General features: G+C 41.9%; 1 protein-coding gene across 2 annotated transcripts in view; it reads right to left on the bottom strand.

The window, feature by feature from the left end:
* Positions 1–22,962, bottom strand: part of LAMB3 (laminin subunit beta 3) — a 66,301-nt gene that overhangs the window by 30,205 nt on the left and 13,134 nt on the right. For both annotated transcript variants that reach the window (XM_027871550.1, XM_027871549.1), the window contains 6 exons: positions 9,808–9,922; positions 9,150–9,223; positions 6,547–6,738; positions 3,373–3,436; positions 1,743–1,936; positions 331–451 (listed from right to left, as the gene is read on the bottom strand). In XM_027871550.1, coding sequence (XP_027727351.1) covers positions 331–451; positions 1,743–1,936; positions 3,373–3,436; positions 6,547–6,738; positions 9,150–9,223; positions 9,808–9,922 — 760 coding nt within the window. The remainder of the gene's footprint in view (positions 1–330; positions 452–1,742; positions 1,937–3,372; positions 3,437–6,546; positions 6,739–9,149; positions 9,224–9,807; positions 9,923–22,962) is intronic.

The raw sequence follows: 22,962 nt of genomic DNA, 5'->3' as shown, positions 1-22,962 counted from the left end.
AGAGGAAAGAAGGAAGAAAGGAAGGAAGGAAGAGAGGAAAGAAGGAAGAAAGAAAGGAAGAAAGGAAGGAAGAGAGGAAAGAAAGAGAAGGAAGGAAGGAACGAACGAACGAAGGAACTATAATTCAAGGACTTTCCCCCATCCCCCAGAATAAAGCTGGCTCAGGTTGCAGCCACAACGGTATGGGTTTGAGATGAAAAAGTATTGCCAAGAATGACTCTCTCTCATATGTCTGATGGGACCACTGAGGCTCAGAGAGGATCAGTGACTTTGCCTAGGGCATATAACTCCTCCGAGGAAATAAGGGATATCCCAAGCCCATAATCATACTCTGGCATTCTTGAGGATTCTGGTCATCAGCAGGTTTCCAGGGTCGGTTGTTATAGAAAGGAGCACAGCGGTCACAGTTGGGACCAGCAGTATTATGCTGGCAAACGCAGATATCATGTACCTTGGAAAATGTATTTCAGTAAGTTACAATGATAATTTCCTTCCATTTCCTATTGTCTAAATCCTACCCACCCTTTAAAGCCCAGCACAAACCATGCTGCCTCCATAAACTTCTCCATGACTACTCCAACCCACATTGACTCTGCATTTCTCTGAACTCCTATGGAACTCATAAGTCTGTTTAAGCATTTCCCAAACTCATTTGGCCAAGGACACTTGGGGATTTGAAATATTTGAATGAAATTCTCAAATGCTGATCTCAGAGGTTTAAGTGTAAGAGGATATCTATGAAAAAAAATGGAGGAAATTAAGCCTATTTCCAAACAAAGGAATTTATCTATGCAATAAACATTTTTATCTCTACATAATTTCATAGTTTATATTTCAGAGGGAAATATCAATAGCATCACAGTTTTTCCAATATTCATTTCATGCAACACATTACACTTCCATGGCACATGATTTGTGAAATGGTAGTCGATACACATAGTTTAGTATTTAATCACACATTGCCTTGTATCGTTTGTTATCATTTATTTAATGGGTGTAGCTCTTATTTCCCCAATTAGATTATAAACACTTTGAGGGCATGGATCTCACATGTCATCTAGCACAGTGCTAGGCACATGCCAAGCCTCAGTAAATGAATCATGGAATCCTGTTCTTGGAAAGGACAGAGAGGTTAACAAATATAATCCCTCATCTGATGCAGGAATGCCCTCTAGAGCATTCTGGAACAGTGACTGCCCAGCCTCTGCTGGAAAACCTACTAGGATTAGGAGCTCACGGTGCCCATGAGGCAGTCCATTCCATCTAGGGGCGACTCTCATTTTAGAAAGTTCCTCCTCAGAGTGAGCCAAAATATGTGCTGATTGACTGATTGAATGATGCTATGTGCTTGTCTTATGATGCTCCCTCCCTCCATGTTTTCATCCCAGCAACAGATTGGTGTATCTGGCCAATGGTGTTGCTATAGTTACAATGAATTTACACCCTAGATTCAGCTGCGCACTCTTTGTGCTCATATCGTCCAATTTTACAACTAAAAGCCCTCTCATAGTCCCTCTCAATCCCTTCAAAATTAAGGAAGGGAAGGCTGTGCCTCTATTTTATGGTTGGGAAAACGAAGACATGGAGGAGTGAGTTGCCCAAAGCATACAATGGGTCAAGCTGAACCAGGATTATTTGTTTTCTCCACTAGATCTTGCTGGCAGGACAAGAGTGTCTCCCATGCTCCCTCCCTTGCCTCCTCTCACGAAATTCCAGTCCTCCTCCTTCCCCAGGGTTGTCACCTGTACTCTAGCTGAGGGGTCAGCAGGTGTGCCAGAGAGAGGAGCACAGCGGTCAGCATGGCCATGGCAGAGGCAGCTCCCCTGCAGCCGCAGCTGGGACACAGCAAAGTAGGCACTGGGTGGGTGGTAACCTCTCTGGGGCACTGGAGCCAGCCTGGTGAAGTTGACTCTCAAGTTGGTAATTTCCCCCAGCTCTGTGAGAAACAAACAGAGAGGGGAAGATGGAAGGAGGGAAGAAGAAAGGAAAGAATGGAGATGGAGGAGGAGGAGGAGGAGGAGAAGGAGGAGAAAGAGGAGGAGAATGGAAGGAGGGAGGGAGGAAGGAAGGAAGGAAGGAAGGGAGGAAGGAAGAAAGGAAGGAGGGAGGGAAGGAAGAAGGAAAGGAAAGGAGGGAAGGAAGGGAGGAAGGAAGAAAGGAAGGAAGGAAGGAAAGGTGAGAAAATAAGGAAGAAGCAAAAGGAAATATGAGAGATAAAGCACCATGAAAGAACAAAACATTAATCACTTGGGGCAAGAGAGAAGGGCATAGGGACCAAGCCAGTTGCCCCTCCTTTGACTTCATATCACTGGTACCAGGATCCTTCTGATCTCCCTGCTTGGATCTCACAGAGCATTTGCTTTCTCATGCTTTTGTCATGTTATTTTGCATGAGTTATTTGTGTATGTGTCATATCCATCCAAACGCAAAGGAAAGAGCAATAACTTTGGAATCAAAGAAGTGGGCTGGGGGTGCACGTACTACCTCTGTGACCCTGAGCTGGTCATCCTACCTCAATGAGTCTCACTTCCTTCATCTCTAAAATGAAAGATTTAGACTAGATGTTCTTCTGAGCTCTCTTCTAGCTCCAAGTCTTCCACTAGAATGAAAACTACATGAGAAACTGTTTCATTTCTGCTGTGTGATGAATCCCTTTCCCCTGTCTCTCCCAGGGCCTAGCATAGTGGTCTTTATCATTTGGGGGAGGGAGCGCAGCTAGAGGGGAGGGGAGAGGGAAGGAAGGTCTAGACCTCTGCACATACGGAGCTCTTGGCACAGAAACTTCTGCGGTTGATGCAACTGTGCCGTAAATTACAGTCCTAGGCAGTTGCCTAGGGAGGCACTGTCAAACTCAGGGCCACAAAATTCCATCCAAATCAGATTAAAATGTGATTGGGAAATGTTTAAAAAAATAAATAAAAATGCAGCGTAACAAAGATTGTGTTAATTTGTGGTTTTAATTTTGGCCCAAGGGATCTGTTTCTATTTCAATTGGATACCACTGGCCTAGGGCACTGAGATTTGTCCCTGGTCACTCGGCTAGTATGGATCAGAAGCAGAATGGAAACTCAGATCATCATGACTCTAAAACCCCAAACTGGCTCTTTGTTCACTATGTCATACCATCTCCCTCTCAGTTAAACTATTTAATAAATGAACTGAATTTTAATTCTAATGTTCCCAAACTCCCCCCAAAGGCAATCCCTACCCACCAATAGCTAAGGGTGACAGACAGTGTACTGTTTAGATTTTGTAGGTCCCTAGGGCCTTTTTTCCAGCTCCCTCCTCCCTTCTAGTTCGAGGCAGCAAAATATGGTCTCCTCTACCCCACACAACCAGACCCCATTCCACAGAAAAAATGGCTTTACTGACCACGAATCTTCTGACTCTGAGTGGCCTGAATCCCAGATGCTAACTCCAAAAGGTTGAGGTGTACCTATAGTGAAAGAAGGAAAATGTCTTCATGGGGTAGGATTTTGTTTTGCTTAAAGACGTATATGTATTACAAGGGTTTTGTTGTTTTTTTTTCTTTTTCCAGTGGTGGGCAGAGCAAGAGAAGTGGGGCTACATGTGGTATTCTCCAACAAAAAAGAAAGAAAAGAAGGAAAGAAAAAAATAGCCATTGAAGCTTTTTCTTTTAATGCAGAGAAGAAAACAGAATCTCAGCCAGAATGAATCAAAGACAAGCAGGACCACTCTGGAAACTACAGGTTGGATTTATTATATACTTAAAAAAGAAAAGCAAGCAATACACAATAGGGACAATTTCATGTACAATTCTCTTTTCTCTGCAATACTATGTACGTGGAAATACTCATTTTATTTAGAGTTTGCTTAATTCAAAAGAAAAACTTTTCCAAAGGCAGAGAAGGGATAGGAAGAAAAAAATTAACCTTCCATTCAAACACCCCCAAGCCCTCCCTGTCCTATTTTTAAATCCTCTCTTGGAACCTGGGATAGGGAGTCAGCACTGTGGGGAGGCTGGGGCCAGAAAGGAATGAGGACAATATCCTGAGTGAGACTATAAAATGAATAATCTCCCTTCCCCATGTGACACAAGAATTACAGCTTAATAGCATATATGGAGCTTGAGAGAGGCTAATTTTGTCTGAGTGACGGGTAAGTGACAGGATGAGGAGAAGGTAAGGCAAATGAGAAGAACGTGATTAGGGAAGAGGAAGGATAAGAGAACCTAATTTTAAAACCTAGGGAGAAGCAATGGGTTGAATGAAGAGATAGACCTTCAGGGGATAGCCAGGAGCACAGTTATTAGAGGGTACAAAAACACAGTCTGAAGGAAACAGAGAAAAATGAGGTAGTGAGCCTTCTAAAAAATTGTTCAATTGCATATATTGGGGGATGACATATTGATCAGTTTTATTGAGTCCCCCTCTGCTCTAACTTCTTCTACTTTTTCTTTTAAAAAAATTCTTTTTTATAAAGGATGGCACCCCTGGAGGGATATACAGCTCCAAAGAAAGAGTTGATTATTAAAAGTTCAATGTGAACATTTATACCTTGGAAATCTGCAAATGCTACTAATCAAGTTTTGCTTTACTATGTTGTTGGTTGTCTAGACTCAGGAAAGTGATGGAGCAAAAGATAATAATAAAGATTAAACTTCTAAGTATCTCCAGTGTACTTTTTCCCCCTAGAAAGCCAGTTATTAAACATTTACCAATCTACCCCTGGATGGTTCCTTGGGATGGTGGAGAGGGAAGGACACAGGGGGACATTTAGGTGGTATAAAAACAAAAGATATCAATAATTTGTTTAAAGGCAAGTTCAGAAGATTTGACAGTATTTGACTCCAGAATTAGGGAGAGCTAGGGAGAGAGATTTATTAAAGCATTTCTAGACACAAAAGTATAACTAAGCATTCAGGTGGCTACAGAGAATGCTTTTTTTGACCTGGACCTAGAACATAAATGGAGCCTTTGCAGAGGAAGGGAGGGAGGATACTACCAAATAACTTGGAAGGATTAAGACTAAGTCATCCAGTCTAGAAGTGATTTCTTTTCTTTCTTTCTTTCTTTCTTTCTTTCTTTCTTTCTTTCTTTCTTTCCTTCTTTCTTTCTTTTTCTTTTCTTCCTTCCTTTCTTTTCTTTCCTTCCTTCCTTACTTTCTTTTTCCTTTCCTTCCTTTTTTTTCTTCTTTCCTCCCTTCCTTTCTTTTTGAGAGGGAAGGGAACCAACTCTGTTATTGTATTGATATAGGAAATTCCCAGTGAGGAAAATCCCTCTACCAAAGCAAAAATGCTATAAATTCCTCACAAAGAGATTTTGACCTCAAAAAAGCTATGGCGTGTGATGAACTGTTTGCTATGGGACAGGGGAGAACAAGAGTGGGAGGTTGGGTTTTAGCTCCAAGATAAATCTGTTGTTCAGTCGTTTTCAGTTGTGTCTAACTCTTCATGACCCCATTTGGGGTTTTCTTGGCAAAAATACTGGAATGGTTTGCCATTTCTTTCTCTAGCTCATTTGACAGATGATAAAACTGAGGCCAACAGGGTTAAGTGACTTGCCCAGGGTCACACACTAGTAAGTGTCTGGGGCCGGATTTGAATTCAAGTCTTCCTGACTCCAGGCCTCGAACTCTATCCATGGAGCTATCTCTAACTGCCTTTTAGATGAACACAAAGAACAGATGCTCTGCGGTTTAGAGTCACCTGGAGCACTAAGTGTTTTAGCGGCTTACTCAGGATCGTACAGCCTTCAGACGTCAAAGGAGTAATTTGAACCTGTTTTCCCACGTCCAAGCCCAGCTCTCCATCCACTACTCCACACTTAACACGATAATTTGTAAAGCCAGTCTTGTGTGTTAAGCCTCGTCAAGCTGGATTTGGGGATTAAGCTAAGGACTCCTGATTTGCTTATCTATGTGAAGCTCATACCCTAACAATCCTTATAAGGAGATTTTGACCTCAGAACAGCTTGAGTGTGTGTGTGATGAACTGTTATGGGGCAGGTGGAGGACAGAGGAGTGGGGGGATGGGCTTCAGTCTCAAGATCAAGCTGAAGAACAGAAAGCACGAGAAACCCCGCAGCACGCTCAAGGGATGGGGGGGGTGGAGATGGGGGAGTCAACAGAAGTAACCAGGGGCAAACACAAGGAGCCCTCGATTGAAGGCTCTGGGTGGTTTCATCTCAAGGTGGGTTAGAAAAAGAGGGAAGGTCTCCTCTTAGAATCATGGATCAAGAGCTGGAAGGGACCTCGGAGGATATCCAGTATGACGCTCCTCATTTTACAGATGAGGATATTGAGGCCAAGGAAAGTAAAGTGACCTTCCCATAGTTACACAGGCCAAGGGAGTTAGAGTCAGTAAGAGTAAGAGGGAGTTTTCTGAACTGGGAGTTCCCAATCCCCATCCACCATTACATAATTATTTGTATTGTCTAATTCCCTCGATTAAACTCTAAGTTTCTGTAACGCAATGCTGTATATTCCCAAGACCTGGAACAGAGGAGACACTTAATAAATGTTTACTTAATATCTGCGCTTTCTCCTCCCTCCACACATTTTCGGGGTCACACCCAATTACTGTACCTTTCCCCCACGGTTGGGCCCAGTGTGCTGGGTGGACAGTGATTGGCACCGAACATCCTGCCAGTTCTGAGGCCGGCCCTGGCGGAGCTGGGGGAAGGTGGTAGCACAGTTGGGAGCCAGGTATTGATACACCTTCCAAGTCTTGCCAAAGTCTGGGGAATGTTCAATCAGCATGCCTGCTGGTAGAGGTCCCTGTGACAAAAGCATGACAGGAAAGGAGAAGATGAGTAAATAAGCTACTGTAGTCCAAGTCAAGGAGATGAGAGGGCGCTATAACTGAGCCTCAGAAGCATAAAGTCAAAGAGAAAGCAGTTATTTCCTGGCAACATAGTTCAACAGGACACATTCAAAGGAATATAAAAGACTGATTCAATCTGGAGAAACAGCCTCCCTAATGAAGAGCAGGGTACCTGACTGGGCTAGGTTAACAGGCTGCTGCCTGGGCTATGAAGAGAATCTGAGCCAATCCTGAACTAGGGAATCTGCTTAGCCGTGGTCGCGCTATTAGGAGCTCATGGGAGCTGGAACAAGGGTAGCAGCAGCCAATAGAAGCATTTGCAGCAAGTGGCCATCTAGAACTGCACCTGCCATAGGACCATTCAAGAGCACACTCAGGCCCCTGAGACTTTCCCAGTTGATGTTATGAGTTTACAGAGATTGAATCCAAGCTATTATGGAAGCAGGGAAAAGGTTCATAAATAGCACTTAGCAGAACCGGTGGCTGATTCCCTATTGCGTTTTTAAGTGACTTTACTAAATACTTTGTTGTCCTAAATAAATATTCAATGTTTCAATCCTTTCCTCGCCCCCCAAAAACCCCACAGTTCATTAACCCACATCTGATTTTCTGAAGAGGGGCATAAGTGAGGGGGAGAGAAGAGGGGAATGATTGATCAGGTATTAAACAATTTTTTTAAGCAAAATATGCCGGAACTGCTTTAGCCAAATGAATATTCCCTTTCAAAGTTAGAAAGTTGTACATGCTTATTTCAATGATGTATAAATTGCACAAAACATTTTGGTGATGCTTTTGAGAAAAGTCCACTAAGCCGTTTTGTGAGCCACAAAAGAAAATTAGAGTCCTTACTTTAAATAGTTAAACATTACTGACTCATTCACCCACCTTAATTACCGAATCACTGGATCGAAATGACTCTTTAATTGTTTCCAAAAATCAAATTCATTCTCTGAAGGTGGTCATAAGAGTATCTTTTGACCACCTTCAGAGGATGAATTTGATTACTATTTGCTATTTTTTTCTTCTCTTTTGTTTTGTTTCCTCTTTCTTATAATTACTCCTATTGGTTCTAATACCTCCTTACAACATCACTAATGTGAAAATATGTTTAATAGGAATGTATATGTAGAGACTATATCAGATTGCAAGACATCTTGGGGAGGGAGGGGGAGAAAAATTTAAAACTCAAAAGCTTACGGATATGATTGTTGATAAATCAAAATAAATAAATAAAAAGAGTATCTTCAGAGATACTCAGACAACAAGAAATATCAGAAAGGGTGTTCGATTTGGAGTCCAGAGTATCATCTCTGACACAAACTAGCTATATAACTCTAAGCAAGTCACTTCAGCTTTCTGTGACTGTTTCCTTACCTACAATGATGATAATAATATTTGCACTAGCTAATCATAGGATTGTTTTGAGGAAAGTGCTCTGAAAATTTCAAAATACTACATAAAAGCTTCAGCTAGTTCCTGAAGTAAGTAGCACCAAATGTTTCTAAGACAAGAAGCCAGAAAAGAACCCTTAGTTGAGTGATGGGATAGTGGGAATCATGGTCAGGTGGGGTGGGATGGAGTTTAACTGAGATGAAGCCACCAGAGAAGGAAATCTACTACTAGGTACCAATATCAGTAGTTTGTTTTCTGCTGAAGGACTACAAGTGCTGAAAGCATCCTTTAAATTTCAGCACTTTGGGTCAAAGCCCTAGTCACCCCACCCTAGTTATGGATCTAGTCATTATTCATTTTTTAAAAATATGCAACAGCTCTGGAATCTATCCCCAAATATTTGAACAATGACAACATCTTTGGCATGAGTGCATACCTTTCCAGGGTGACTACTTTGAAGAGGATGAAGCTAATTTTGATATAAATTTTCTGATATGTTCATTAAAAAAAAAGTCACATTGGTAATAGTCAAACTTTGTGCATAATTCCCCGAAGACCAGTGGCTATCTGTAGACTAGCTATGGACCAACTCTGCATTTCAAACAACTATCTACAATAAAACTGAGCCCATAGCACTGCTGTTAAATTAGAAAGATCTATATGGTAGAATTCACCAAAGTTCATCTACACAGAAGATCTAGAAAGTGACAGGTCCTACTGTTTCCAACATGATCTCCATAAGCCACAGGGCTATTAGGCTCATTACATTTTCCTCTCCATCTCATCCTATAATTCAGGAGGTGATATTGCCCCAGGGTACATAAAATGGGAGCTCCCATCATATAATACCATCTCCCCGGGCTTGGGAAAACAAAATGATTCTCTCTGGTCCCTCACTAAGCCATACCCACCTAGACCCTTGGGGATTACGCTCTCCTACTCTGCACTCATCATCACACAGCTATGAGCTCACCTGTAAGTCCAATGTGATGTCCTGGAGCTGAAATTTCCTGTCCAAATCCAACTGCAGAGAAACAGGGCTCACATCTGTCAGGACACAAAAAAAGAGATTCTTAGATGAAGTGCATTTCTCCCTTCTTACCCGCTGAGGACACTTCAAGTCAGACCCACTTCTTCAAGGTCTACTTTTTATCTTTAATCTTTCTCTAACAGAGCAGCCCCATGATAATTAGTCCAATATTTGTCCACCCACAACTTCTATGATCCATGACCAGGTGAAAAATAAGATAGGCTTGTGGATTAACCAATCAACTCTTGATCAGGTTTGCAAATTCCTCACCCATCACTCCCCAACCTGGCTCTTACATCACCTCTCACAATATCTCCATCCCAGATTCTTTTCTAAAGCTACCTCTTCCAACAAGTTCATATTGATGGAGAGGAATGAAGTAAACCTTCCTGTTGCTTCCAGTAAAGTTGCCTTCTACAAGCCTCCTCTCCCAGCACTGATAAATATATAGGCAGGAAAAAAAAAAGTTTACTAGTACAGACATCCCATTTCAAAAGCCAGAGGGATGCACCGTAGTCTAAGTTATACACTGGTTGCTCTTGGGATATATTGGCTCATTTCCATTTGGAGAAATGATAGCTTAGTTGTCCCGGGCTCTCACCATTTTGGGACTGCCACCAGCGCATGGGGCCAGAGGATGAGACCACGTTCTCCACCCGGTGACTATTGTAGCCATGAGGCAGCCGGGAGTCGCACTTACAACATTTCATTTGCCACTGTGAGAAAGAAAAAAAGAGGGGGAGAGTCAGAGGTGGGTACCTGTAGTAAAGCCCCTGATAAAATCCCAAACCCTGGAAGGCCAATGCCACTGAAATCCTGACACCGAAAACTACCTATTTGGATTAAGGAAACCCTTCGGGGAAAGCAAATACATTTTGGCAGATTGACTAATTAATCTGAGACTTTCAGTCATTAACACCTTGGTGTGAAATTGTTTCATCAAATTGCTTTCCTCTTAACACCTATCGAGTACTAAGAGAATGGGGGTTTTAACTGAGGGTGTGAGGGACTGAACCTTGGAGGACGAGACAGAAGTGATTTTGGAAGACTGGGTGCTTGGGAGTAAGGATTGTTTCATTCTTTGTATTTGTGTCTCAGCAGCTGGCCCAGCGCCCAACACTGAGTATACACTTAATAGATGCTTGTTGATGGAGTAGGGCACCATGTGGGGCCCCAGCAGCCAGAAGGCACTGAGTATGAAAGGAATGCCACAGATAGAAGAAAGAATGGCAGAAACAGAGGTGGAAGGGTACTAAATACAGCACGAGTGGCGTTAATCGGCTCTGCTTTAAATCTGAGAAGGTCACTTCCCAGTCTAAACTGTTTTGGTTCTATGATTTTGCCAAAGGCAGACCTGCTGGTCAATATTAAGATCAGTTTCCTTGACAAAATTATTAAACTCCATGGTAGAGATGCAAACAAGAACAGTAAAACAGCCTCTGCCTACAAAGAGCTTATGGTCAAAGAGAAGAAAGGGGTATAAATAGAGCATCTTCAGTTAAGCCTCAATTAGTGCTAATAATGAATCCAGAATTAGTTTGTTGCTGCTGTTGAATCATTTCAATCATGTCCAACTCTTCCTGACCCCATTTGGGGTTTTCTTGGCAAAGATACTGGAGTGGTTTGCCATTTCCTTCTCCAGTTCATTTCACAGATGCAGAAACTGAGGCAAACAGGGTGAAGTGACTTACCCAGGGTCACACAGCTAGTAAGTATCTGAGGCCAGATTTGAACTCAGGAAGATGAGTCTTTCTGATTCCAGGTCCAGCATTCTATCCACTGTGCCACCTAGCTGTCCCCCAGAAGCCATGGCATTATTCAAATTCACACTATTCAGTTATAATTGTATGTAAAATATATTCGTTGGTTTACTCTCAATGGAAGACACAGAGAAAATTTTTAAAATTTTGTTTTATCTGTTTGTTATCATAACAGCAAAGGATATTAAAAATTTCATTTCTATTTCAAGTTTGCTACAAAATAATAGAATAGCTATAGAAAGCAGCTAGGCGATACCGTAGATACAGCAGGATGGCCAGAGTTAGGAAGATCCAAGTTCAAATCCAACCTCAGACACTTACTATCTTTATGACCCCAGGCAGGTCACTTAACCTCAGTTTGTCTCATTTTCCTCATCTGTAAAATGGGCTAATAATAGAACCTAATTTCCAGGGTTGTTGTGAGGATCCAATGAGATAATAATTGTAAATTGCTTAGCACAGTGCCTGGTACAGGCTACATAAAAATTTCAGCTACTATTAAATTTTAAATGACTAAATGTCATACCTAAAGATAAGCCTACCATGACAATATGACAAAATATGAGAAAAACATTGTTTTTGTCATTTAAAATATTTTGGCAGCACAAAATGGATTATCTTCTCTTTTTTTGAATCTACCTACATATGCTGGTAGGTGCAGAAAGCTTCATCCTCATGCAGATAAATTTGCGTGCTTCCATCCTTGTTAGGGTCAGTATCTACAATTCTTTTCTCCTCGGCTATCAGAGTTTGAAAGATATCCCCAAATCCTTTGAGAGTGAATGCTTTTGTTTGCACATTATCTGCTTTTTCGGCATTATCGTAGGTTTCTTCAATTGCTCATTTGATCTAAATGAAGAAGATTGTTCTGTCAACAATTCTGATTACAAATTGAGCAGTTCCTGGACATCCCCTTCATCAAAACAAAGCCTTCTTCCAATGTTTGTCATTTCTTCTATCACAGTCTGCTTTAGAAAAAGAAAACCTTCAAATTTACTATCTGTGCAATGTGGCAAATTGTGCTTCCACTCTGCAGGCACATTGCTGGCATTTATTTCTTGCCAAGTATAGTGGATATTTTCAATTGCATCTTTTGATGGCATAATTTTTCCAGAATTCAGTTAAGGAAATTGCATTATCGCCTCTTGTTTTAGCAATTGCCTGTTCAAAAGTTTTTCTTAGGCAGTAGGCCTATGTTGCAATGATTCCTTGGTTCATGGGCTATAATAAAGATGTTGTGTTTGGTGGCAAAAAAAAGAAAAGAAAAAAGAAAAAGACTTACATTCTCACACATGGAACCAAGTATAGCTGTATGGTATGAGGTATGATCTAAAATCAGTAATACTTTAAATCTGATATTGTCCTTGAAATATTTTTCTACAGCTCGGCTAAAATAACTTGAAAATCAATCTTGGAAAACAGCTTTAGGAACTCATCCTTTCTTATTTAACCACCAAAGAAATGGATCCATGGTTGAGCCCATTATAGGCTGAGGATTTCAAGACCAATATACAAGCATTGGTTTTAATTTAAAATCCCATTCTGCATTATCTCTGAATAAAAGTGTTAGGCAATGCTTTAGTTCATTCATGTCCAATTCTTCAAGACCTATTGGTGGTTTTCTTAACATGTATAATGTAGTGGTTTGCCATTTTCTAGATAAGGAACTGAGGCAAACAGTGAAGCGACTTACCCAGGGTCTCACACCGCTAGTAAGTGTCTGATTTCCAGTTTTAACTCAGGAAGAGGAGGCTTCCTGACTCCAGGCCCAGCACTCTAGGCACTGTGTCACCTAGCTGCCCGAGTAATACTTAGACATTTTAAATACAGGTTGAGTTTTTTCTTTTTCTTTTTTTTTTTTTTTTTTTTTGCTTTTTGATGAGGCAATTGGGGTTAAGTGACTTGCGCAGGGTCACACAGCTAGTAAGTATCAAGTGTCTGAGGCCGAATTTGAACTCAGGTCCTCCTGACTTCAAGGCCAGAGCCCTATCTACTTCGCCACCTGCCCCAAATTCTTTCTTTCTTAGAAATATCAGTTCTGAAAGGCATTCTTTTCCAGAACAAGCCTGCTTCATCCATATTAAAAGCTTATTGATCAATGTATACAGTTTTTTCAATTATTTTCTTCAAAACAACAGGATTTTTACCTGCCACATCTTAATCTGCACTGGCTGCTTCTCCAGTAATTTTAAAATTATACAATTGAACTCAATTTTTAAATCAATCAAACCAACCAACTGTGCAGTAAAAGTTGCTTCACTATCCACTTCATTTCCATTTTCTTTCACTGACAGGAATAAACTTGAAGCTTTTTTCTGAATGATTGCTCTTCTAAGAAGGAGTTGTTGATTGCAACCTTTAATTCACACAGCTAAAAGACATTCAATTCCTATCATTCCAACACTTCTGTTCTTTGTGGTTGTTTGACAACCACCACACACAAAGAAAAGAAAAGAAATCTGATATAGATTTGCTTCTTTCTTTTATCTTGTCTGAATATTTTATAATATTCCATACCACAGAGTCAGGCATTCCAACATCTAAATCTGTCTTAGAGTTGCTATTACTGCTATTACCATACCATTCAATTACACCAAATCTTTGTTCTAATGTAACAACAAGCCTCTTCCTTTTTATCTTTCTTACAATGGTGGTGTTTCTGTCTGAAGGAATCTTCCTTTTGTCCATTTTGTTTAGGACTCTTTCAAAAAAATTAACCAACTGTTGGTAATATGGTACAAAGCAAAACCTCACATGCACGGGCAACAGTAGACAAGTACAGACTGAGAAATCATAGCATGCTAAAACTCTTGACTAGCTCATGCATACTGTATTAGTTGGATATTGGCTCACATTAAATATGACATGATATCATTTTTAATTAGGTGGTACAGTGGACAGAGTGCTGGGCCGAGAGTCAGAAAGACTCATCTTCCTGAGTTCAAATCCAGCCTCTGACATTTACTAGTTGTGTGACCCTAGGCAACTCACTTAACCCTGTTGGCCTCAGTTTCCTCATCTGTGAAATGAGAAGGAAATGACAAACCATGTCAGTATCTTTCTGACTCAACAACAACATGTTATAAAACACATGAAATAGAATTTTGCATTATTTAAAGTCCCATTAATCACAACCTAGCTATACATGTACAGTATATGTACACAGTCACACGTACAGGTCTATACAAAATAGTTGATGGGGAAGGCAAGAGAAGCATCTTCTCCTTTCCCCAGATAATTAGTCAAAGAAGGGGCATGCCCCTAACAAACCCACTTTGGCAATGAAGGAGATAGAACTGAACCCAAACCCAAGGCAATATAAGTGGAGACCAGATACATGGATTCTGAAGTAGAGAGGGAGCTCAGGGGCCCCCAAAAAATAATGATACCTAGCATTCTTATACTTTACATATGTAGCTCATTTACTCCTCACAACAACCTGTGAGGTCAAAGTTATTATTATCCATCTTGCATTTGATGATACAGAGGCTTAGAAACTTGCCCAGGGTCAATGTACCACTATTCAATGTGCCATTTAGCTTTCCCTTATATAACTAGAATCACAAAGGGAAAAGGCTCATCTCAGGAATTTACCTGGGTGTTTGATCCCATGGCAGAGCCTTCTCAACCTCTGGTAGAAGAAAGAGCAGGACAGTATGTGTATCTGGAAAGATTCTATTACATAAAAGTCACACTTTATTATGACCTCTACAAAGCCTGGGTCCAGGGGCCTACCGAGCCAAGAGAGAGAGAAAGAGGAGAGAGGGGAAGGAGGAAAGGGAGAGGATGCCTCTTTGGATAGTTGGTCCATTGTGGAGAAGGTCCCAAAGTGGGAACAAAATGACCCATTATAGGAACATCTGTAGCTGCAACCCAGCTTTACCCCCAAGCCTCTTGCTGACCCAAGCCAGCTCACTGGAGAGAGGTTACTGGGTGAGGGGCTAAGTCTTTCTGCAAGGCTTCTGGGCTCCTGGGCTCCTGACCTTCTGACTTGGCTGGATAAATCAAGGAAGCTAACCACAATCAGATTTCAGAATGCTTAAACTGAGTACGCATAGAATTCCATTAAATTTCATAGACAGGATAAAGTATACAGAAAATAGACCTATTAACAACTGTAGAGAGAAGAGGGAGCTGTTCTCTCCTTTCCTTTCCCTGCATCCCTCCCTCCCTCAGGACTCCCCCCCCCAACCCCAACAATAAGAAGACAGGGTATACAGGGAACCCATTTAAATTGAGAAGAAAAACTATGGCCTAGTAAAAGGCCTAAGTTAAAGTCCCACTTCTGATACTACTAGCTGTGAAACCCTGGACAATGTGCTTAACCTCTCAGGACTCTAGTCAATTCTCTAAGACTGTAAGGTGCAGAGAAGGAGACAAACTGCTTCATAAAGGTAGCCTCCTCCTCTGGGAGCTCCCTATACCAGTGAAATGATGGGTCTAGCCTCAATCTCTATCCCATGTAGCTAGGTAGCTCAGTGGATAGAGCACAGGGCCTGGAGTCAGAAAAACTTTAGTTCAAATCTGGCCTTTGACGTTTAGCTGTGTAACCCTGAGCAAGTCACTTAAGTCTCTGTTTGCCTCAGTTTTCCCATATGTAAAGTGGGGATGATAATAGCACCTACCTCCCAGGGTTGTTGTGAGGATTAAATGAGATAATAATTGTAAAGCACTTAGCATACTGCCTAGCACATAGTAGGTGCTTAATAAATGCTTATCCCCTTTCTAGAAAAACAAGCAGGGTGAGTCCTCAGAAACCAGGTCAAATGAGATTTCAAAACAGGAATAGTTTACCAAATGTTCTGACTCCTTTAATATTTATAACATTACTCACTATTAACACCTCCCCCTCCTGGGAGTCTCTTCTCTTCAGCACAATGTAGTATAGAATGTTCAATTTGAAGTAGGAAGGCCTGGATTCAAATCTCACCTCTCATTGGCCCTGGGAAAATCATTTATACTCTCAGTGACTGGGTTTCCTGATCTATAAAAGAGGGATAACCATTCCTGGAGGACCAGCCTCACAGGATTACTATAGGCCTCTCATTTTCAGTCCTGTCCAACTGCTTATGATCCCATTTGGGGTTTTTTTTGGCAAAGATACTGGAGTGGAGTACCATTTCCTTCTCTAGCTCACTTGACAGATGAGGAAACTGAGGCCAACAGGGTTAAGTGACTTGCCCAGGGTCACACAGCTAGTAAGTGTCTGAGGCCAGATTTGAACTCAGGAAGATGAGCCTTCCTGACTTCAAGCCCAATGATCTATGCACTATGCCGCCACCTAGCTGCTCACACTTTGCAAGGTAATATATGTAAAGGGCTTTACCTTTTACCTTTCATTAGTGGTACTCTACAGCCACCCTGAAGCAAAAGTCAGCTCCTATCCAACAGTGTGTGCATGTGTATGTGTATGATGGATAGAGAGGGAGTGAGGAGTTTAAACAAGCTGGGAAAGGGAAACCAGAGGGACCTGCCTTCCGCACAGCACAAAGAGATGAGATGGGTGAGAGGGAAGATGTCCTCATTTTAATTAGTTGTCTTTTGCGTGGTTTATACATTATCACATTTGATCCTTAAGACAACCCTTCCAAGTAGGTAGTTCCCTTTATTATTCTCATTCGGGTATAGCTGACACATATACACATGTGCATATAATGTGTGACTGTAAGTACATGCATACCCATGCACATGTATGTATATATCACGCGTACCTATATATGTGGATATATTAAGTGTGCGTGTACATATACATATGTGTATGCAGAACTGTCATGCTTCTTTGTCGAGGTCGAAGAGCCTTCGTTAAGCACTTAATTACTCCCACTATTATACTAGACTGACCTTCTGGTGATGCATTCTTTCCAACATATCAGTAAGAGGGGGGATCTAGAAGAGGGGCCCCACCCAATGACATCACAGATCACAGGAACATAAAGGAAGAAATGTATAGGAAGTATATTGGTAAGACAACCCTGCTTCTGGCTAAGACAGCCCAGTTACCAAAGCGACTTAGAATGTGTCAGCTGCTAAACATACCTGAGTACTTAAAATAACACCCCCAGGGAAAATAAGGATTCGAGCTGGAAATTGTTTCCAATCCAGATTCTGTTTTGGGTCCCAAGGAAGAAGGCCTGTTTTCTCCCATCCTGCCCAGCCAAAAGGGGCTGGGGTTGGAGAAGGGAGCTCTCTTCCCTCAATCCCCAGTCTTCATTGAACAAAGGCCTGACAAGGATGAGATCCAGCTGCCCCTCCCACCGCCTGTCAACAGAACCTCTCCCCTCTGCTGCTCTCGGAGCTGGCTGCAGGCCCTGGCACATCCCCATGCCAAATGGAATGCCAGAAGCTCTTGGTTTCCCTGGTCCGTGAAGGGGGTGGAGGTGGAACGCTATGGGGTGGGGGAGACAGAATGTTGAAATTCCCTTTTAGGGAGGCAAGGGGAATGAAGCTGAATACAGGGGAAGAAATTCTCCAGATATGGGCCAAAGCTGAGCAAAGTCCTCTACCATGTAGAGGTCAGAGGGCTATCTCCCCATCCCAGCCCCTGCCTTACTTGAGCTAAGACATGGGCTCTGAAGCAGCAAAACCCTCTGCTCTTACAACTTAATAATAATATAAATTTAATAATAATAGCATTGACATAGCACTTTAAGGTTTGCAAAGTACTTTACAAACATTTATGTTCTCAGAAGCATTCTGGGAGGCAGGTGCTACTAATATCCCCATTTTACAGATGAGGAAACTGAGGCAGATAGATGTTAAGTGATTTGCGCAGGGTCACACAGCTAGTAAGTGTCTGCAGCTGGATTTGACCTCAGGTCTTCCTCACTCCAGGTCCAGCACTCTATCTTCTGTGCCCTTTAGCTGCCTTAGCCAGCACCCTGCCTGCAGGGTGCATCTTCCCACACGGATAAAAACACACACACACACACACACACACCCCCTTCATTTTAGAGATGAAGAAATTGCAGCCCAGACAGTTTGAGTGATGGAAGGGGAAAGCCCCACACCTTCACATGCACTGTAGACATGTCCCCAGACAGATCATATAACCCAAAGAGATCGCCAACTGTGCACCTCTTAACATAGTAACAGGGATGAGAAGGGGTTACTTCAGTCTTTGGCTAACAGGCTTGGAACTGGTATTTTAAGTAGCTCTGGTTGACAATTAGACGACAGGTTAGAGGCCCCAAAATAGACTCACTAAGAAACATCGATTCACATGAACCCCAGATGCTAATTGTCGTTGCTGTCCCTCTGCCTCGGTTTCTCTCTCTGGTTAGTTTCTATTCACTGGATCAGAGATTCAGAACTGGATAAGACTTTTTTGCCGTTGTTGTTCAGTTGTTCCAGTTGTGTCTGACTCTTTGTAATTGATAGCTTGGAGCTGGAAGAGATCTTACAAAGAATCTGGTTCTAGCTCCACTCAATTTGACGATGGAGATCTTGAGGGTGGGAGCCCATGTTCCGTTTCTATGAGAACTGGACTTCCTTAAAGCCTGCCACCATTTCTTTTCAGTCTTGGGACACTAGCATAACGATTTATTTTTCAGATTGTCAGTGCCCTTTCTGTGGGTAGATCAGGGGTTCTTGACTTGGGGTCCACAGTTTGGAGTTTTCCTGGCAAAGATACTGAAGAGGTTTGCCATTTCTTCCTCCAGTTCATTTGACAGATGAAGAAACTGAGGCAAACAGGGTTAAGTGACTAGCCCAGGATCATACAGCTAGTAAATGTCAGAGGTCAGATTTTAATTGAGGTCTTTCCAAATCCACTGTACCACCTAGCTGCCCCACTAGCATAAGACTTTAGAGGCCATCATGTTTAATCCCTCATTTTAGAGATGAGGATACTGAGGCCCAGATAATTTACGTTTGCTCAAGGTCACAGGGCCAGAGGGACAGGATTGGATCTTTTGATATGTACATATGAACACAGAGCTTTCAATAAATATTTGCTGGATTCATTACAGAACAAACGTATAGGTGAGCATGCCTCCCACAGACTACACATGTCGGTTCTCCATGTGTATGCCAACATGTTCCTCCCTGCACTCCTCCTCCAGAGCCTCTGACATGGAAACTGTCCCTTAGCATACTGCAGATGCCTCACTTCTCTGCGGTCTGTTGGCCAGCTCTGTTCCTGGCAGGACTGCAGCGCCCCCAGCCCCATGCCTTTCACCAACACATCATTATTATCAATTTCACATGCAGAGGCTGGCTAGTTTGGCCCTGAACTGGCCCCCAGCTGGAAGGTCTCTGGCTGCTCCCTCACCTAGAAGCTTTCTGGAAGCTCAGTGGGCTGACCAGCTACCAAGCCCACAGCAGGAGCTAGGGAGAAGAGAGGGGTGAGGAAATGAAGGAAAAATGCCCAATGGAGACTCAATTCTTTCATACTTAATGTTAAGCTGTAGACTGGACTAGGAAAAGTTAAGGGAAGCAGTTCCTGGCTACACTTAGCCTTGCCACCTTCTGAAGTCAAGCTAGGGACCCAAGTTACTAACCACCTCTACCCCAGGGGTTCTTAACATTTTGTTAGCCATGGACCCCTTTGGCAGTCTGGTGAAACCTAAGGCCTCCCTTCTCAGATTAATGGTGTGTTGCCTTACATTCATAATAGAAGAAAATGCTAACTTTTAGTTAGAGTTTAATGAAAATGAGTATCTTTTTCCCCTGTCCAAGTTCAAAGAATCCATGAAATCTACCCACCAGACACCTTGGGGTTCTGTGGACCCCAAGTTAAGAACCCCTGATCTACCCACAGAAAGGGCACTGACAATCTGGAAAATAAATCGTTATGCTAGTGTCCCAAGACTGAAAAGAAATGGTGGCAGGCTTTAAGGAAGTCCAGTTCTCATAGAAACGGAACATGGGCTCCCACCCTCAAGATCTCCATCGTCAAATTGAGTGGAGCCAGAACCAGATTCTTTGTAAGATCTCTTCCAGCTCCAATATTTTATGACCTTCCCCCATTCCAATTCCAACAATGAGGGTCTCAGGCACTATCGGCAATATGGCAAAATAATTATTAAGATAAAAATGGAGGACTGAAGGACCAGATCCTTGATGGGGTTGGGGGGTAAAGGTAAGAGAAGCAGAGAGCATGGCATTTGAGGAAGGGAGTCCACACCTGCAGTATAGAATCAACATTACAGCCGAGTCACACTAACTAACACACAGCCAAGTAACTCTAACAAGGTTCAGAAGAACAATTCAGAATGAGTTGTATGCCATTTTACTTTTTTAAAAACAACATTATCACAATGCACTTCAACTTTATCTTCTTCCTTAAGGCTTATCTGAATAAGCCCTTGTCTCCACACCACCCTTCTACCCTCTTCCCTCTCAGCTCACATTCCAGGCCTTGCTGGGGTGGTGGTTAGCACTCAGATAATCCCAGACCAGCTTCTCTCAAGGACATACAATCAGTGGGAAGTAATCCTAGAATCACAGGCCCCAGGGCTGGCAGTCCCACCTCCCAGTCCAAACAGAGAGAAAAAGATGGAGAGGAGAGAGGTCTCTAATACTTGTCTTTTAAAATCTCCAAGGATTGATTAAGAGGCCATCGCCTTTTTCAATGACACACAGCAATGCCTCAAGGACCTCACAGAATCATACAGGATATATTCTCCTAGGAGAATGTAAGATTAAGAGAATAAGGTAAGAGAATGTAAGAGGGCAGGAATTTTTCCTCATTTTGTCTTTGTATCTCCAGCACCCAACACCATGCCAATAATTCAATGATTTAAGCAGCATTTACTAAGTGCTTGAAATTTGCCAGGCATTGTCCTAGGCACTGGGGTACAAAGGGGGAAAAGGAAACAGTTCACTGAATGAATGCTTGTTGGATTCAATTGGATTAGAAGTGGGAGGGATCAATCTTCTCATTTTACAGGACAGGAAACTGAGGCTCAGAAAAGTAGAATGAGTTTCTTAAAGTCACACTCCTGGTAAATGGCAGACTTGAACCGGGACTCACATCCAGACCTTCTGACTTACTAGTATGGTGTTCTCTCCATTACACCATGGTAACCCAATGTGGAAGACACAGAAGACCAAACAACCAAGGGCCCAGAACAGCAGTCACTGGAAAGGTCCTTCAGAGTCCCTTGGCTTATCTACCAGGAAATAGAGTTGAGTTTGTCACCTGTGATCTCCCACCTCCCAACGCTTGCCATTTTTCCTGATTTAGCACCACCTCCCAGGGTTATCCTTCAAGAGCAACACCTATTCTCCAAAATTATCTTTCCTTAACCTGTATCAAAACTTATCTATCTTACGTCCCATTTTCTGAACAACCTTTCCAAAGTAGCAGCAAGTTAGTTTGTTTAATCCTTATTACACTATAAAAAGACTGATTCCTCCCATTTACCTCAGTTTTCTCAACTGTAAAATGGTACAGCACTTACTTTGCAGGGTTGTTGTGAGGATCAAATGAAATAATGTATGTAAAGCACTTAACACAGTACCTGGCACATTATTATTCAGTCATTTCAGTCATGTCCAACTCTTTGCGACTCCATTTAGCAAAGATTCTGAAGTGGTTTGCCATTTCCTTCTGCTCATTTTACAGATGAGGAGACTGGGGTCAACAGGGCTAAGTGACTTGCCTAGGGTCACACAGCTAGTAAGTGTCTGAGGCCAGATTTGAACTCAGGAAGATGAGCCCTGACTCCAGGCCTAGCTTTCTGTGCACTATGGCGCCACCTAGAGACCAACTGGCACACAGTAAGCACTACATGAATGCTAATTATGATGATGATGATGATGATATAGGGTATCCCAGAAGTCTGAGTGTAGTTTTCAGCTTTAATAACCTCAGAAGTATAAATGCTACAAATTTACAAAAAAATATTTGAAAGGTTAATTATGTAAAACTTTCAAATATTGATGCTTTATTATACTTCAACATACCCACGGTCTTGTGCTATATCCATTGCTCTAGTCAATTCTTGAGCCTGTAAAAACTTTCATCAGTTGTTGTTGAATGACTGATAGGATTGGATTTGTAATTCTAGCCTCCAGATCATCCAAAAAACAAGATTTTGATGATGCATGACAGTTTTGATGCGATTCCATAAGAAAAAGTCCCAGCGAGCTAAATCAGATGACTGAGGTGGCTGAGCAAAAGGGCCTTCTCTACCCATTCACCAGTCTGAGAAAGTGTCATCCATAAACTGTCATACATACAATGCATAATGACAGGGTGTCTCGTCTTATTAAAATTAAAATTAAAAATGCATTTTTCAAATTGAGAAAGCTAAATAAGTGTAAAAGAAATTTAAACAACTAAGCTTTAAAATGATACTTTTGTAAGGGTTTTTTTTTTAAAGCATTTCCACTTCTGAAGTTATTAGGGTTGAAAGTTGCACTAAGACTTTTGGGATGCCCTGTATTACCTTTCCTGGGGTGTTCCTATTTTTAACAAGACATTTCTGAAGAAATATAATCCCCTAAAACTAACGAATACATTTCTAATGATGGGGACTTCAAGACATTCAGCGAGAGGTGAGAGATGGTGGGGGCAGGGAGGAATATTTTTGGACAGGCTGTATTCTCTGCAGATCATGTTATAAATAACCACCTACTCGATCTACATGTAAGGTTAGCTCTGGAATGAAGACATCATTTCATTGAGTAAGAAGGAGAAGGGGAGAGAAAGGGAAGGCAGGATTAGATCAGAGCTGTTCTTTAAAAGTCCTTCATTTACCCTTCTTCTACCTGATCCAGCTACTAATCTTTTCCTTTCTTTCCCTAAACTGCCAGACTTCTGGAAAAAGTTGTCTATGTGCATACATTTTCAGACATAGCCACTTATTGATCTGCTCAGCGGCTATTGGCAGGCAGTGCTAATGACGCAGAAATAAAGAAGAAAAAGGAAGAAAAAAGTGTCAATGACACTTTTTTTTTAAACACACAAAGGGGCATTTTAAAATGTCTCTTTTGTGGCCCCTTCTAAAATGTTCAGAAGGAATCACAGATAATCAGGGTAATTTGGTTAC

The sequence above is a fragment of the Vombatus ursinus genome, unplaced genomic scaffold (genome assembly GCF_900497805.2).
Source record: "Vombatus ursinus unplaced genomic scaffold, bare-nosed wombat genome assembly UNPS02014798.1, whole genome shotgun sequence".
NCBI lineage: Eukaryota > Metazoa > Chordata > Mammalia > Diprotodontia > Vombatidae > Vombatus > Vombatus ursinus.
The sequence above is the reverse complement of the archived record's forward strand: the minus strand, read 5'-3'. Positions and strand labels throughout refer to the sequence as shown.